The following is a 17,348-nucleotide window of genomic DNA, read 5'->3' on the forward strand; positions in this document are numbered from 1 at the left end:
TATATATATATATATATATATATATATTTGACATGTTTGTGTGCTGCTGCACCTCCCTGTGTGTGTAATAATCAGAGTGTACACTTGTACAAATATTACACCATTGACTTTAGACCAGGTTTCAGTTGGTCAATGGTGCAGTCTATTTCAGTTGCCTCAAAATAGCAATGCGCCAACAATGCACCTGAACACGCCTTGTTTTCAGACCAGCATGCCATGGGCGCACAAATTGCCACAAATACATTCACTATTTAAACAACGTGGCGCAGGACTTGAAAATGATCACTACGCTGGGCTGAAACTATAAAAAACACTTGCAACATTGCGCAACATTGCACCAGGTATATGATAGGACCACGTCTCTCACTTCCACCAATATGGATCAGTGATTTTGATAACATCACTCTCCAATCAAATGCTCTGTAGAATCCGAAACGTCCCACCCTCTTCACTATAAATAAATGCTAAAGTTTTGGCTAAAATATAATCGGTCACTCTTCACACATTTCTATTTTCTACATGAATGGCACATAATGCACTATATAGGGGATAGGGAACGATTCAGACATTGCAAATATGCTTTCAGAGTGCACTCAGTCTGCTCCGGTCCAGAGACATGAGAGCACAGAGCTGATCATATACGCAAGTCGGCGCATACCAGAAAACGTATCAGACCCATTTGCATTCTGCACAGAATGCTATATTTTAAAATGATGTGGAAGAGGAGCGCTTCCAGATTAGGAGGAAACTGCAGGTTTACCGAGCTCAACGGCTCTCGCTGAGCTGTGATATAAATGAAACTCTATTGGCTATTTTAAAAAGGGGGAGGAGCTGTTCTATATGAACCGCCCGATCTTCTTGTTTCAATGGAAATTATATCAACACATTGAATAGAGTGCCTCAGGGATGACACATTTTTGTAGGCAAAATCCGGAAGCGAGTTAGCATTTTAGGACTTCCGGTTCCAACGCCGTAAAGTCTATGGGTTTTTTGAATGGGTTTTTGCTAAATCGCCTGAAATAAGGTCTGTGGTTAACAAAGCCTCTAAATACTTTCACGTTTTGATCTATGACATAAAACACACCAGTTATAACCCACTTGTGATTTTTTAAACTTTTACTGTGTCTTAAAATCACAATAACAAATTGCTAAAAGGGACTACTTCCTTTGGCGGGGACTTTAGACGTCATCATTAAAAATGGGACATTTGGACAGCATTTCTCATGAAAAATTGGATAAGTATTAATAACAGTGCAGATCATAATCAGCGAGCATGTTTTTAAATAAAGTTGTTTTCTAAATAAAGTTTGAGGAAGCTTGGTGGTGATGACGTTGATCCGCGACCATGATGTGCTGTAGTCCGTTTATAGTCTACTGTTAGCCTTTTATATCTGACGACTTTATTTAGGCTTCAAAATCTATAAATGTTGTGTTAACTTGTAAAGATTATCTTGATAGACAAAACGTGTAAGTGTCATAACCCTTTGTTAAACACAGAGCTTATTTTCTGCGATTTTCCAAAAGTCTATGGGAAAAATGCATAGGCTTTTGCTTTTTTGCGCCGCTAACTTCCGGGTTGGCCCTGAGGTACTCTATAAGGCTGCGCATTTCAGTGTTAAAGTTCAGCCTTTAATATAAAAAGTAATTTTTTAAGAGAATAGATCAAATTTGTGAATTAAATAATGGAATATTCTACTGCGATATAAATTTTATATTAGGTAATACACAACCAAAAATATGAATAAAAATCTAAGAAAAATTATTAGATAAAAGATGGCTATGTGCAATCAAATAAACATTAAATAACTGAAATATAGTACTGAATATACTAAAAACAGTATCAAATAGAATAGAAAACTGCCTTGACTTCTATTCATTAAATGCTGTAATCAAATACAGTTCAAAATAAAAACCAAATGATCTAGTGTGTGTCAACGTCCGTCTTTTAGAGGGGAAATATTTTTACAGCTGACGAGTCAAAGTTCATTTGGTGAACTTTGTTATGCTCACTTTGTTCTTTGTCAGGGCTTTTCCTCTCAAGCTATCTCAGTTCGTTGAATTTCATGCTTTTTCACTGTGCATTGCACTAATCATAAAAGAGTTTGCACTGAAACGCTGGAGTCTTAATACCGTCTGATAAACATGGATCACTTGAAGGTGAGTGAAAACTGAACACTGGTAACTGCCTGTGCTTTCATTTCAGATGTCCTCTAGCTGGTAATAGAGCAACAAATCTTCCTCCCTTGTAAGCTTAAATGTAATTAAAGGAGCTCTTGAGTGATGCTGGTAATCTTAAGTGCTCGGTTTTCTGTCTTACGCAGCAGTCGTGTTACGAGCTCTCTCTACCTGTGACGGAGAAATGCAACCCCATCAGCAGAGATATTGATAGAGCGCACAGCAAACAGATGGTGCAAATACTGAAACAATGTGACGCTGAGATTTTTGAGAAAAAAATAAATCATGATCCATTTTATCAGGTTTGGCCTATTGGGTGGATAAGTGAGGAATAATTGTGTTTTCTTAAGTTGTTACACTCCTAACAAGAGTTTTCCATGCAGTTTTGACCTGTGCTTTTTGTTATATAGAGACTGCATAGTTCACCTGTCATCCAAACAATGGTTGATGTTGCAAAGGTGGTTGAAATTATGTTGAGGGTCAGTAATATGTACTTTAAGTCGTTTATTTCAAACCAACAACCCAAGAGATTAATTTTAAGCATGTTTTAATACAAATATAGCCTTTAATATATTTATATAATATATATGCAGTGCCTTGCAAAAGTATTTGTAGCCCTTCATTTTTTTCATGTTTTATGTTGCAGCCTTATTCTGCTACACGTTACTTTTTCTGCATTAATCTATACACTCAATACACCATAATGAAAAAGAAAAAAACAGATTTTGTGCAAATTTATTAAAAATGAAAAAGTAAAATAATTCTGTTGCATAAGTATTGGTACAATTTCACAGGATCGTCTTTAAAATGTTACACTTTGTTTGGAGTTAGCCTGTAGCAAATTCAATTGAATAAGTATGATTTGGAAAGGCACACGCCTCTCAATAAAAGGTCTAACAGCTGAAAATGCATATCAGCGAAAACCAAACCATTACGTCAAAAGAACGGCCTGCAGAGCTCAGATACTGGATTGTATCGAGACAGATCTGGGGAAGACTACAAAAAATTCTGCTGCATTGAAGGTCCACATGAGCATGTAGCTTCCATAATCCTTAATGGAAGAAGTTTGGAACAACCAGGACTATTCCTAGTGCTCCGCAAACTGAGCAATCAATGGAGAAGGGCTTTGGTTAGAGTGGTGACCAAGAAGCTGATGGTCACTCTAGTTGAGCTCCATGATCATATGTAGACGAGAGAAACTTACAGAAGGCCAAACAACTGCAACACTCCACTTATAGGCTTTATGACAGACTCAAGACTCTCCTCAGTGAAGACACATAAAAACCCACTTGGAATTTACAAAAAAAAAAAAAACACTTAAAGGTCTGATGAACCTCAAATCCAAGCATCATGTATGGAGAAAGCCAGGCACTGCACCAAGGAAAGCTCAACACAGTAAAATATAGAGATAGTCTTAAATGCAAACCTACTTTAGAGCATTCAGAACCTCAGACTCAGCTGAAGGTTCACCTTCTAACAGGACAATGACCCCAAGCACACAGCTAAGACAATGCAAGAGTGGCTTATGGACAACTCTTTGAATGTTCTTGAGTCGGACTTGAACACAATCAAGCATCTCGAGAAACCTGAAAATGGATGTCCACCGACGGTCCCCATCCAACCTGACAAAGCTTGAGAGGATCTGAGGAGAAGAACAGCAGAAAATCTCCAAATGCAGATGTGCAAAGCTTGTCGCATCATACCCAAAAAGACTTGAGGCTGTAAAGGTGCTTCAACTAGCAATGAGTTAAAGAGGTCATGAGCTGTGTTGTTTTATTGTTTTATAATGTTTCCTGGGTTGCACTTATAATGTTAGTATGCTTTTTTACATCAAAATTGGTCATAATTTAGAAATAAAAGGAATTTTTCCTACCGTGATCTTAGCCCTCTTTTATGAATGCTGTTTTAAGGGGCGTGTCTGCTGTGAGACTTCAGTGTAAACACCCACTGCTGTGATTGGCTAACATTTTTCCATTTGAAATAGCTAAGTATTACTCTCGAAAACTTTTAGCACGTTTTTACTATTACGGCTCTCAAGGTTAATCATGAAAAGTGTTGCATTACATTTTTGCATTGATCGTGGCATGAAAGGTTGCAGTGATGAACACTGTAGCCGATCACAGACATGTTGTTGAGCACATGAAAGCAGTGATCTCTTCATTGCAACTCAATTTCTGCACACTAACAAGTGCTTTAATCATAACTAACAGTGCAAACACGATGCAACTTAGAGATTTGTTGAATAAAACAAGAGTTTTGGAGTGTCCAGAGCTGCACACTGTTTGATTGAAAGCTCCAGCGTTTGCAAAGAGAGCGCTCTTTGATTGCTTTCTATATATAATTGAATCACCATTTAAGTAACAGATTATTTTCATCCTACTAAGAGAAACAGCATGAAGTTGACCATTTAGTCACTGGTTTAATTTTCTGACAGAGACAAAGAACATCTGACTGTACATAAAGCATTACATATCACATCAGGCACAGTCACTTACATGTTGTTGCATTACTGTTGAGTCCATACCGTAAAAGTCTGTTTGCAAAGCCTGCGCTGAATTGCGATGATTTACCAAAGAATACACAGTGAAGTACCAAATACAAATAAATAAATCTCAGCTGATAAATTCACATTGTTGAAAATAAATAACCATATTCCTAGATTTAGGATAATTTGAAAGGTGGTGTTATTTTAGTCCTGTATCGCTATTCTCTCCTCGTCATCTCATAAACACGCCAGTGGGCGGGGCTAACGCTGCAATGATTAAGTAGGTGTTGATTTCTTCAGCGGAGGCAGCGTTTCACCAATAGGCACATTCCAGGATCAGTCGTTAGATGGGCCTGGTGTCAATAAAATAAAAGCTTGTTGGACTAACAAAGTTTTCAGTTCTGAAACTTAAAGGATATTCTCATAGTACGATGAACTGTTATATATTAAAAGCTCAAGGAAAGGTTGATTTCTCAATTCATGACCCCTTTAAGAGAACAAATACTTCTGCAAAGTAATTGTTTCAGTTTTTCCTTTTTAATAAATTTGCGAAGTTATCACAAATCTGTTTTTTTGCTTTTTCATTATGATGTAGGGAGTGTAGACTGATAAAAAGAAAAATTAAAAAAAGTAATTTAAAGTATAATTTAAGGCTGCAACATAAAATGTGAAAAGAGGTACAAATACTTTCACAAGGCACTGTACATATTTCACAATGTATTTTTTACAATTATTTTAATAATTCTATTTTCTATTTTAATTCATTTTAGAAACTTGTTGACATCATAACTGATTTGTCTTTGCAGGATCCAGAGGAGAGTTTGATTGTTTTAAGTGGCTGTGGAACATCAGGCCGTATTGCATTTCTTTTGGTGGTATAGAGTTTAAGAAACATTTATTGATTTAAAAAAAAAAACTTATAACACATAAATACAAGAACAGTTGTGGTTTGAATTAAAAATAAAATAAAATAAAATAAGAAACCTATCTTTTTCCTATATTTGTCATATTCTATTTCTATTTTCTATCTTCTCAGAAATCCTTTAATGAGATGTTGAACGCCCAAAGACAGAAACAGATCTGTTTGTACATCATAGCTGGAGGTGACAGGTGAATAAACAGTCTGTCTGTTTGATGCATAAGATGACACTCCAGTATGACACTGCAGTATTTCAGGACTCTGTTTTTAAAGGGCCCTGCTGACATCACAGGAGGCTCCAGAGGACGACCCGGTGCTCGGAGCTCGAATGCTGGACAAGGTGAACACAAGAGCAGAGAGTGAAAATAAACAATGCAATGCAACTTCACTATAGTAATAAATCAGTTGCCCATGGAAAGACAATAGGCTATTCTTTCACATTTTCAGAAGAACATGTGAGCGGCAACTCATCGCAATGCCAGAGTGTTCTGGACGGTTGCCAGGCTGTTGTTATGTGATTACTAAAGTGTTCTAAATGGTTAACACTGCTGTGCATATACTGCTAGGGTGTTGTTTATAGGCTCAAGTCCAAATCAAAATTGCTTACCCCAAGTCCCTCCTTCAATACTATTTGATTAGAAAGATGAGGTACATTACTTTTAGATCATTTGCATTTATTGTATTTAAATAATGATATTAATAGTCATGCTTTCCTTAACAAAACAATATTCACAGAATGTGTACACGATTATATATACTTACGTTTTCTCAATTTCCTGTTTTCTTTTTGCACTAACAGGTTTGTGCAGGAAAGAAGCATGTGCTGTTCTTCGGAATATCCTGTGGCATGTCGGTATGAAGTCTGTTTTTTCAAATCACATTCCATTTAGTCATTTAAAAGTCATGACAATAGATCATTCAAATAAACAATCTCCTCGTTTGTAGATTCACTGAATGAATTATAACTAAAAGTCAGATAGCAACAGGTTAAAGGCTAATTCACACCGATATAGTTCTAAAAAAATCATTCTAAAAATTAAAGAATAGCAGAGTCTACACCACAATGTAAACTCTACACCCTTGCTTCATTTATTATACGTGGATCTATGAATATGCTAATTAGCCCCACCTCCACTCGCTCGCATGACGAGCTCAGAGATCTCAACTTACTGAGGTAAACGCTGCAATGGCATCGCTTTTACAACATTGGACGCATAACACAATTAAAGGGTTAGTTCACCCTAAAATGAAAATTGTCATTAATTACACATCCTCATGTCGTTCCACACCCGTAAGATTTTCATTTATCTTCGGAAGACAAACGAAGATTTTTTAATGACAGAATGCTGTCAGATTTCCTTCCATAGACTGCCTTTGCAACTACCACTTCGATGCTTCAAAAACTTCATAAAGAGATCAGAAAACTAATCCATATTAATCAAGCGGTTTAGTCAAAATTTTCTGAAGAGAATCAATCACTTGTAATGATGAACAGATTTAATTTAGACTTTTACTCGCATGAAAACATTGATCAGTGAACATAAACAGAAGCTCAACCAATCCTGAATAACGCACAAGAACAAACCTCTTCCAGAAGCTCAAACGTGCTGCGTAACCAATGAGGTTCATTCTCGTTTGAGCCTCCAGAAGAGGTTTGCTCTTGTGCGTTATTCAGGTTAGGTTGAGCTTAGTTAGATTTGTTTTGAATTACAATGAATGCGCAAAAACATAAAAAAAAGTAATCATGAAATGGAAGTTGCGATAGTTTTTTCGTCTCTATTGTGAGATATATATCCGAGTGATATGACTTCTGGAGCAAGAAAAAAATAAAAGACTTGATTTTATCCATGGGGAATTGATTGGAAGGTTGTGGTTTGCTATTGGTCGATCTAATGTGAGTGACAGGTTGCCCCGCCCTCGCAGCAGTAAGCACGTCATCAGAGAAAAGATGTCTCTACAAGAGGGACGGGAAGATATTTAAAGATTATGAAGACACAAGAATTAAAAAAAATAATGATGTGCATGGATAAATTGCTTATATTGCAACATCCCATAAAAATGTTGGTGTCATTTTGATGTCATGGTGACTCATGGTTAACTCATAGATAATAAAAAGTGAAATTGAAATTATATTTTGACCACTGAACTAGTAAATGTCCCCAGTTTACATTTCAGAAAGCTAATCACCTATCTGTATTTCTTTCTTGATTATATTGCATGCTCATATCAAAGCCTACCGCAGGTAACCTATGAGTGTGCTTCATGATGTTGTTCTATGTCAAAGGCACCATTTGTTGCTGGGCAACTGGATTTTTGTCTGAACCACTTAGACGTCTTCACCCCCGTGCTTCTGGGATTCAATCCAGTACATATGGCAAGGTAAGGCTACTGAAAAAACAAACAAACAAAAGCCTTTCTGTTTAATACAAACTAATAACTAACATTTTTAAATCAATAACAACAGCTTGCTAACACTCTTGCCATCCTGACAGGAGTGAGCTAATACAGGACTGTTCATTTCACTTTAAAGATGTTGCAGAAAGGATGGCTGCAGAGCAGAGACATAAAAGAGCATTCGTGCTAAATCCTGTATTGGGGGTATGAAAAATTGCATTTACAATCACTTAAATTAGCACATCTGTGATGATGCTGTTGTGGTAGTTAAAGAACCTGTGGTATCTCCTTATAGGCTGAGGCCATCAGTGGATCATCCAGGATGAAAGGAGGCAGTGCAACTAAAATCATTCTGGAAACTGTTCTTCTGGCCGGATATGAAGCTTCATTTAGAGACAAGATCATGACACCTGAGTATGTTTTAAATTTCATTTTGATTTTAATGGCCACATATATATTTAAAATATTAAAATATGTATTATTTTATGTGTGTGTGTGTGCGTGTGTGTGTATATATAAATATATATATAAGTATATATATATTATAGTATAGTATATATGTATATATATAACATAAATTGAACTTCTCTGATGAGTAATCTACTATAATTAAATGTGTCATTCAGATGTATGTCTGCCTGGATTACAGCGAGTGAGATGGTTTATGAAACTACTTACTCACACAGTGATGAACTTGCTGCACTTGTTCAGAAAGCAGGAGAGAGGTACAACCAACATTTCACTGCTTCCTAACACATAAATCTTGGAGTTTGCCCATGCACATGAATTGGCTGATCTTCAGTTGCATGCATGTAGGAAAAGTTGGAGAATTTATCATAATCATTTATTCATCATAATTAAAGGCTCACTTGTGATTTATTTCTGTACATGTTTCAACAGTCTTCAGATGAAAGCACATGTGTACTATCTTGGATGGCGAACTCTTGGCATTATAGGAATGACTGATGCCAGTGAATGTATCCCAACATATGGAGCAGGTGCTGTTTACATTGTCATTTTATTATAAGATGTTATTTCAATTTGTGTATTTGACAAATGGGTAAATTAATAACAGCGCAAGGATACTTTTATGGAAAATGTTTCAACCCAGAACCACATTATTTCAGATTTTGGTGACATCCGAGGTTTCATCAACAACGGTTTCAGCGAAATGAAAAACAAAGAAGGAGATCTATCATCTTTGGTGAGCTCAATGCAATTGATTGAACAACTTAAAAGGAAAGCATGCCAATTTGAGAGAAAAAAAAAAAGAAAAAGAAGTAATAATACACTCATTCTTATGTCGTTTCAAACCTGCATGCATCTTTGCAAAAGAACTGTAACAACTGCAGTAATCTAACACCACATATCAGAAAATATATTATAATAACAACTATTAATATAAAACAACTATTTTTAGGGGCCAGAATTCATAATTGGTCACAAGGATTTTGTGGACACAGTCTTGCCTAGCCTGAGTCAAAATGACATGATCTTATTTCTGTTTACAGTCAATGGTAAGCAAACATGAATCAGTTATGCATTTGACAATATGGTCAAATTGGAATATGAGCAGTTCTCTGAATGTGTTCGAAATATATTTTAATATCTATCTCAAGATGACCTACATGAGGTGACAATGCTGGCCAATCAACTGAGGCAAAGGACATTTAATTTGCATGCGATTGCTCATGACCTTGGAAAATTCACCATTCCTGTGAGTAAAATGAGTAATCAGGATTTTTGCCAGTAGCATACACTTCTCACTTCACTTCCACTACACATCTTAAAAATGCATAGCGCTGTTTTTGCATTTTTTTTTTCTTCTTTTTTTACGTATGTACTGTATGTATGTATATACACTCCTGGGCAAAAAAAAGGGCCAAGACAAAAATGACAAAATATTTTGTAGTCTTTTAATGGTCTTAACCATTTTAATCACAAATCACTGGTTAGGAAATTAGAAATAATTGCAAAAATAATCTAGATAAAGTAACTTAGCATGGAATAGCCTTCCCCATCTATCTATCTATCTATCTATCTATCTATCTATCTATCTATCTATCTATCTATCTATCTATCTATCTATCTATCTATCTATCTATCTATCTATCTATCTATCTATCTATCTATCTATCTATCTATCTATCTATCTATCTATCTATCTATATTTATATATATTGTTTCAGGAAAGAGTTTGCAACATGTTTGAAACGGTCCTGAACATCACATGGCCTTTTTCTTCAGAGAAGGACAAATCAGTTGTAATGGTAAGTTCATATTAGTTGACATATTTATTATGTAATTCTTAGCTTTATAAGCAGGGCTTGTCATTAAAGGTGCCCTAGAACTTTTTTTAAAAAGATGTAATATAAGTCTAAGGTGTCCCCTAAATGTGTCTGTGAAGTTTCAGCTCAAAATACCCCATAGATTTTTTTAAATTATTTTTTTTTAACTACCTATTTTGGGGCATCATTATAAATAAGCCGATTCAGGGTACGCGGCCTCTTTAAATCTGGTGCTCCACACCCCAAGAGCTCGCACTTGCCTTAAACAACATAAAAAAAGTTCAAACAGCTAATATAACCCTCAAAATGGATCTTTACAAAGTGTTCGTCATGCAGCATGTCTAATCGCGTAAGTACAGTGTTTATTTGAACGTTTACATTGATTCTGAATGAGTTTGATAGTGCTCCGTGGCTAACGGCTAATGCTACACTGTTGGATTGATTTATAAAGAATGAAGTTGTGTTTATGAATTATACAGACTGCAAGTGTTTAAAAATGAAAATAGCGACGACTCTTGTCTCCGCGAATACAGTAAGGAACGATGGTAACTTTAACCACATTTAACAGTACATTAGCAACATGCTAACGAAACATTTACAAAGACAATTTACAAATATCACTAAAAATATCACGATATCATGGATCATGTCAGTTATTATTGCTCCATCTGCCATTTTTCGCTATTGTCCTTGCTTGCTTACCTAGTCTGATGTTTCAGCTGTGCAGATCCAGATGTGTAATCCCTTTCATAATGTTGGGAACATGGGCTGGCATATGCAAATATTGGGGCGTACACCCCGACTGTTACGTAACAGTCGGTGTTAGGTTGAGATTCGCCTGTTCTTCGGAGGTCTTTTAAACAAATGAGATTTATATAAGAAGGAGGAAACAATGGATTTTGAGACTCACTGTATGTCTTTTCCATGTACTGAACTCTTGTTATTTAACTATGCCGAGGTAAATTCAATTTTTGAATCAAGGGCACCTTTAACTTTTTTGCTCACCAGCCATTGTGGCTAGTGGTTTTCCAAAGTTACTAGACACTCACCATTTTCACTGGCCACAAATCAGACATTGATATCATGGGTAAAAAACTACCAGATAGATACTTTTAAAATTATCTCATAATTTGGCAGCAGGTATATTAGGCTCCTGTCACTTTAAGACCCGACACAGGGATCCATTATACTGTTACACTTGCATTTTCTTTATCAACTGTTTATATTCACTTAAAACTTAACTGTGTTTATGTGAATACTGACATTATTTTGTGTGTATTTGACTGTTTAAGTGCAATAAGAAGTGAAAAAGAACTCAATTTAGTACTGAGAGGCAGCTTTATTTGTGAGCACAAAATCTGTGGGAATGAGTAAAATTATGCAAAATACGTGCAATCCCACGTGAAGTTCAAGCCCTGAACACCAACTATACTCATCCGAAGCAAATTAAATAAGTGAGTGAGGGGAGGCGGGTTTGTGTTTCAACTTGCTGTCAGAAAGATGAGAGAGAGAAAGTGCAGCTAGTATCTTATCTGTTCTGCAGAAAATGAGTATTGAAGCGTTTCAGATATTTCAGTATCGATATGTATCGAAAAATCAATATTTTTGACAAAACTACATTGCACTTAGTTTATTGTTTCAGATGCCTTTTTAAAAGACCACAATTGAAAAATATAAAATTCAACCCGCCAAAGTGGCTAGTAGGAGTGACTGAGTTACACGCCACCGCTGAAATCCACCCGCATTTGGCGGGTGTTAATGTCAAGCCCTGTGTATAACTAAAGATTAAAATAAAAAATAAAGATAAAGGAAAAATTTCAAGCCCTCTTTTATTCAACAGAGACAGCACTGGGAGCTTTCAACCAAACTGTGTCTTAATGCAATCAGCACAGGAGCTCATGTACTGAAGGGAAAAGTGTACATGAATTACATGATAGATCTCAGAGTAACTAACAGCAAGTTGTACAGGAGAGCCATCAACATTTTACAGGTATCAGTAAGAATTGTCTCTACTGATCTCTTATTTGAACTATATATCGAATGTGATGCCCTAGCAACCACCCAGAATACCATAGCAACCACAATGCAACATGCTAAAACTATTGAAAGTACCATGGCAACACTCTGACTTTATAGCAATGAGTTTTGCATGGGCAAACACCAATCATATTTTCTTATGTCTGGCTAATTTTAGCTTTCAATTCTGAAAAGTAATTGAGCTGGAGCTGTAATATGACCCCTGTGTGTGCTTTTTGTTTGACCGGTTTAATTATATACCATCACTGTCAGCGGTTCACAGGCTGCTCCAAAACAGAGTGTGAAAGTGCTCTACTGAGAGCCATCTACAGTACAGATGATCTGGCTGAAGACACGACCTCAGCAGATGTCCGCAAACACACAGATGTGGCTAACAGACGGGAGCGAGTAAGAACTGCTTTATTTATCTTGAACATCTGTGGAGGGAAACAGAAGTTTTAAAGATTAAAAAAGTTGTCAGGTTACATAGCCTAACACTTACTTTTAAAGCCTTTTTTTTTTTTTTTTTTTACATTTACAAGTAGGTAACATTTTACAGTAAGGTCCTATTAGTTAAAATTTGTCAATGTATTCAACAATAAGCAATACATTTGTTAAAGTATTTATTAATGTTTGTTTTTATTTAATAAAAATACAACGGCTCATTGTTAGTTTATTCACAGATTATAAGTGCAGGAGGTAGCGAGAGGGGGGTTGATGGAGGTGTTGATGAATGTGGAGAGAAAGTCAGAATGGGTGTGCGGCGTGAGACCTGCAATAAAACTAGGGTGACCACCATCAAACAAACAAAATGTGGGACGATTACTAAGTTTGTGTGGGGCAATGTGGGACATGTTACCAATACTAAAACACAACCTGAAGCTGTTATATAATGTCTAACTTAATAAAAACATTTGTATCCTGGCTTTCAGCTGATAAAATTACTTTGTTCTTTAGTCACTTCCAGAAAACACCATTACATCACAATATAACATAACATGTCTTTATTTTACATGTAGTTTAATTTAAACAGCACTGACCCTAAAGGCAGCTGGCATCATGCAGATAACTATTTTTTAATTAGGTGAATGGAAACTGGGGACATTTCCTATTTGAGTGGTCAAAATATCACCAAAATCTCATTTGTTATTATATATTTAAAAAACAGGGACAATACATTTTTGAATGTTTTTGTTTTTAATTGTTGTTGGTTCCTTATAGGCTATTATTACATTAATAATTATGATTTAGTTTTATTATTAGGATTTTTGTTTTGGTTTTAATACACATATTTTAAGTGCTTTTACACGATTAATATTAAACATTGTAAAAGCAGTTCAAAACAATATGCCTGTTATAGGAAACCGAATTATGACTTTACAAAAGCACATTACATTACAAAAATAAAACAACATAAATAGGCCTATAAGAAGATAAATATTTAACAGCATTTAACTAATATTTTTTAACATGATTGAATTTAATATTTTAATTTTCACAAGCTGTTTTTAGCTAGGCTACTGTATACAGAAATTACACCTGTTTTAACTTTTAACTATTTTTATCTATTATTTTAAAATAGACTAATTTTAAGCACAAAGTACGTGTATTATTTTATTTTATTTTTTTATTTATACATAGGCTATCTGAGTGTAGACTACCTTCACGTAGACATGTGTGTGGAAATTGCTGCGTTGTGACTGAGGAACTTTTGTGGACGTTTAAAATTTTGCAAAACAATCTCGCACCCTGTTGAGGCTCTGTTATAAAACATACAAACAGTATAAATAGTTAGAATAGTTAGCGATAACGCTGTTTATTTTGATATATGACTATAATGGCGCTTATTTGCCCTGGTCCAGATCCAAGGCGTTTCTCAATGTCAAGGAAGGATCCTTGGAAGCCAGAATTTCGAGGATGCTACGTCATCGCCATCCGTCGAAGGACTGTTCCAATGTCGAGGATCCTCGGAATTTCAAACAAGGACTGAGTCTTTCGTTCGAAAAATATCCCATATACAGGAAATGATGCATATGTGTAGCCTCCGCGCTCTCAAATCACCCACAATCCTATGCGCGCAGCTTTGCGATACTAGGCGTTTCTCAATGTCAAGCATACTGACATTGAGAAACGGCTCTTGTTTAAAAAAAAAAAATGTCAGACGTTAGCGGGCAATGCTTTCAAATGTATATTTACGTTACCAAACATTTGTTATAACTGTAGTAAATATGTCAGATAAATAAAGTTTAACGTTTAAATGCCAGTACAAATTACTACCGTATTGATATTATAAATTATACAAATACAAATTACATTATTCATGGCTAACTAAACCGAACCGTCATTTAACAATTGTTAGCTTGGTTGCCGTCACCGGCATTTCTTTTATAAATAACTAGTTAAGTTGCCCAAAGTAATTTAACGTTAATATTATACCATTATACCAATCACAGCGTTATTCATAGCTTTCTCATCTTTTTTAGACCTTTTCACTGACGTAATGGCGCAATGACATGCACTTGCTAGTCTGTTCCATTTACGTGTTCTCCGAATGCTAAAGAGGAGCCTCGCCTAGCCTCTGAAGGAAGTGACTTGGAAGGACCAATCCTGCCAAGGAAGTGTCCTTGACATTAAGAACCGCCTCCAGATTACGTTCCTCATGAAGTAGCGGCGCGCGCGCGACCAAGTAGCTGCACAGCGCCCTCTGTTGGTGAACATGATCACTACACAATTTCTCCAGCAGGCTGCTGTATGCTCGTCTGGCTTTTTGCAATGTCGTTTTGGGGACAAGGAGTCAAAATGCTGTGCGGTACAACACAAAGCGGGACGGGTGGTCACCCTAAATAAAACTCATTCTCTCGTGGTTGATTCAACAGTGCTAGGGGATGGTGTCTTTCAGGCCTTTCTACTCTGATACAGGGTCAGTGGCTGAAAACAGTTTTTTTTCCAGCTGTTTAGAGTAGTTTCTCTTAGCCACTCTGACACATGCAATTAAGTTTTTCAGTTTAATACATAAAAATTTTTAGCACAATTAACACAGCAACCATTATTTCTGTCATAATTTGGCTAGCATTACATTATATAATCACGCTCTTATTAATGCAAATGCTTTTAAACCATTCAAGCGCCACAAGACAAACATTCTGTGAATGTTGTGTGTGTTGTGTGTGCACAGAAAGATGCATACCTTAAATGAGTTAAAATGAGTTAAATCACGTTTTAAAAGACCTTAAAGATTTGTGAGAAAATTAGATGTGTGTCAGATCCACTCACCAACGGCAAGTCTTAAAGGGTCAGCAGCCTAATAAACCAGTTGCTGTGATGTTTGTCATTGATGTTTATCAAAGAACAAAGGTAACAGAGAAAACTTTAGCTTTAATAAGGAATAATCTATATTTAATTTATAATTTATGCAGTGAAGACTGTAAAGTGTCGATACCTTTATTCAATTTCTGTATAGAAACAGGTAGGAAGGCTACATGTAAATATGACATTTATTATAATGGGTTTATGTGAAGATTGTTTTAATTCACTTAAATTAAGTTATTTTTTTAAATCCTAATATATTTTGAAATGGATCACTTTCAGTTATCTATTTCATAGAGACATCAGTACCAGTATTAGTATCAGTGATACTGGCCTTCGTTCATAAAAATATGCCATTTAACAAATATTTAAAATATGCTGCCTTTTTAAAGTTTTTAATCGTGATTAATTACAGAAAAAAAAAGGTGAAAAAAACAGTGTCCGACACTCAAACTATGATTTCTTCAGTCATTTCAGTTGCCTTAAACAAAATGCAGTCCAGTAAGGGAGATAACAATCAATCAATAAGACATCAACATAGTGACATTGAGTGATTAATGTACTGTAAGAAAAATGGAACAGAAAAACTAACAAGTGAAGGTGAAAGGTGTCATTTCTGTGCCACTAGTCACCATGCAAAATTGCAAAAAAAGATTTGCAAACAGGTTTTCCACATACTATTCACAGACAATCAAATAGTCCTGCCCAAAGACCACAGTACAGCAGTGGTCTGTTTACATTACACTTTTGCCCCGAATGGCTTATTACAGTTGCCTCTGCATATTAAATGAAAGGAGAAAGTACATTTATGAAGTTTAATAAAGCATTGTGTTATTCTCCAAGGCAGATTTAACTGTTATACCTATGCTCTGCACTGGCAGGTGGTCCCCACTGCACTGGTGATGATCCAGTGTAGCTGCATTTATGCTGAAGCACAGCGTCATTTGGATTGTTATTCTGTGATTCGAGATGCAGTGAACGCCTGCCTCAACTCAATCAAGAGCACTGTGGACTGAACACACAATAAAATGATGCACATACGTTACAATTATGTATGCTTATATTTAAACTTTGCAAGTGTACAAATTTAATAATAAATAAAAATTATAAAATGAAAAGCAAATAAATTATGATGCAGATTTCACCTAATTGTTTACTTTCTCCTGTGATTCGAAATGCAGACTTAACACAGAATAAAATGATAAATTCTCACAATGAAGGGATGGGGCAGTTGTGGCCTAATAGAGTCGGACTTGTAACCCAAAGGTCATGGGTTTGAGTCTCAGGTCTGGCAGGGATTGTTGTTGAGGAGAGTGAATATCCAGCGCTCTCTCCACCCTCAATACCACGACTGAGGTGAGACCCTTGAGCAAGGCACCGTACCCCCAACTGCTCCCCGGGCGCCGCAGCAATGGCTGCCCACTGCTCCGGGTGTGTTCACGGTGTGTGTGTGTGCACTTGGATGGGTTAAATGCAGAGCACAAATTCCGAGTATGGGTCACCATACTTGGCCACATGTCACTTCACTTCACTTCACTTCACTTCACTTCACTTCACTTCACTTCACTTCACTTCACTTCACTTTTTTAAAGATACAGTATTTCAGATTGCTTGGTTTTCTGTAACTCCAAAGTATCTACTAAAACACCTTGTTGAAAAGCTATGCATGCACGCTATGGCATTTTGTTATTGCTTAAGTAAACCCAGCTGGATGACATCAGGGAAATTCTGATCATTTTTTTGCGAAATACTTCCTTGACATACT

At 36.1% G+C, this 17,348-nt stretch overlaps 1 protein-coding gene across 2 annotated transcripts; it reads left to right on the forward strand.

Annotated features, from left to right (window-relative positions):
• The first annotated feature begins 2,025 nt into the window (after positions 1-2,025).
• gckr (glucokinase (hexokinase 4) regulator) lies at positions 2,026-16,892 on the forward strand. Of its 2 annotated transcripts, XM_067368136.1 has the most exons (20): positions 2,026-2,157; positions 2,322-2,477; positions 2,586-2,654; positions 5,467-5,535; positions 5,697-5,770; positions 5,853-5,919; positions 6,379-6,432; positions 7,864-7,958; positions 8,072-8,177; positions 8,269-8,387; positions 8,600-8,698; positions 8,874-8,971; positions 9,101-9,177; positions 9,394-9,490; positions 9,593-9,690; positions 10,163-10,243; positions 12,102-12,251; positions 12,551-12,685; positions 16,465-16,635; positions 16,765-16,892. In XM_067368136.1, exons 1-19 carry the CDS (start codon positions 2,143-2,145, stop codon positions 16,597-16,599), a joined length of 1,794 nt encoding a protein of 597 aa, XP_067224237.1. In that variant the 5' UTR covers positions 2,026-2,142; the 3' UTR covers positions 16,600-16,635; positions 16,765-16,892. The 2 variants fall into 2 exon arrangements, with proteins under 2 accessions (XP_067224237.1, XP_067224238.1); XM_067368137.1 differs by lacking the exons at positions 12,102-12,251; positions 12,551-12,685; positions 16,765-16,892 and having other exon boundaries at positions 16,465-16,618.
• Positions 16,893-17,348: the final 456 nt, after the last annotated feature.

This window comes from Chanodichthys erythropterus, chromosome 18, assembly GCF_024489055.1.
Source record: "Chanodichthys erythropterus isolate Z2021 chromosome 18, ASM2448905v1, whole genome shotgun sequence".
Classification (NCBI taxonomy): domain Eukaryota; kingdom Metazoa; phylum Chordata; class Actinopteri; order Cypriniformes; family Xenocyprididae; genus Chanodichthys; species Chanodichthys erythropterus.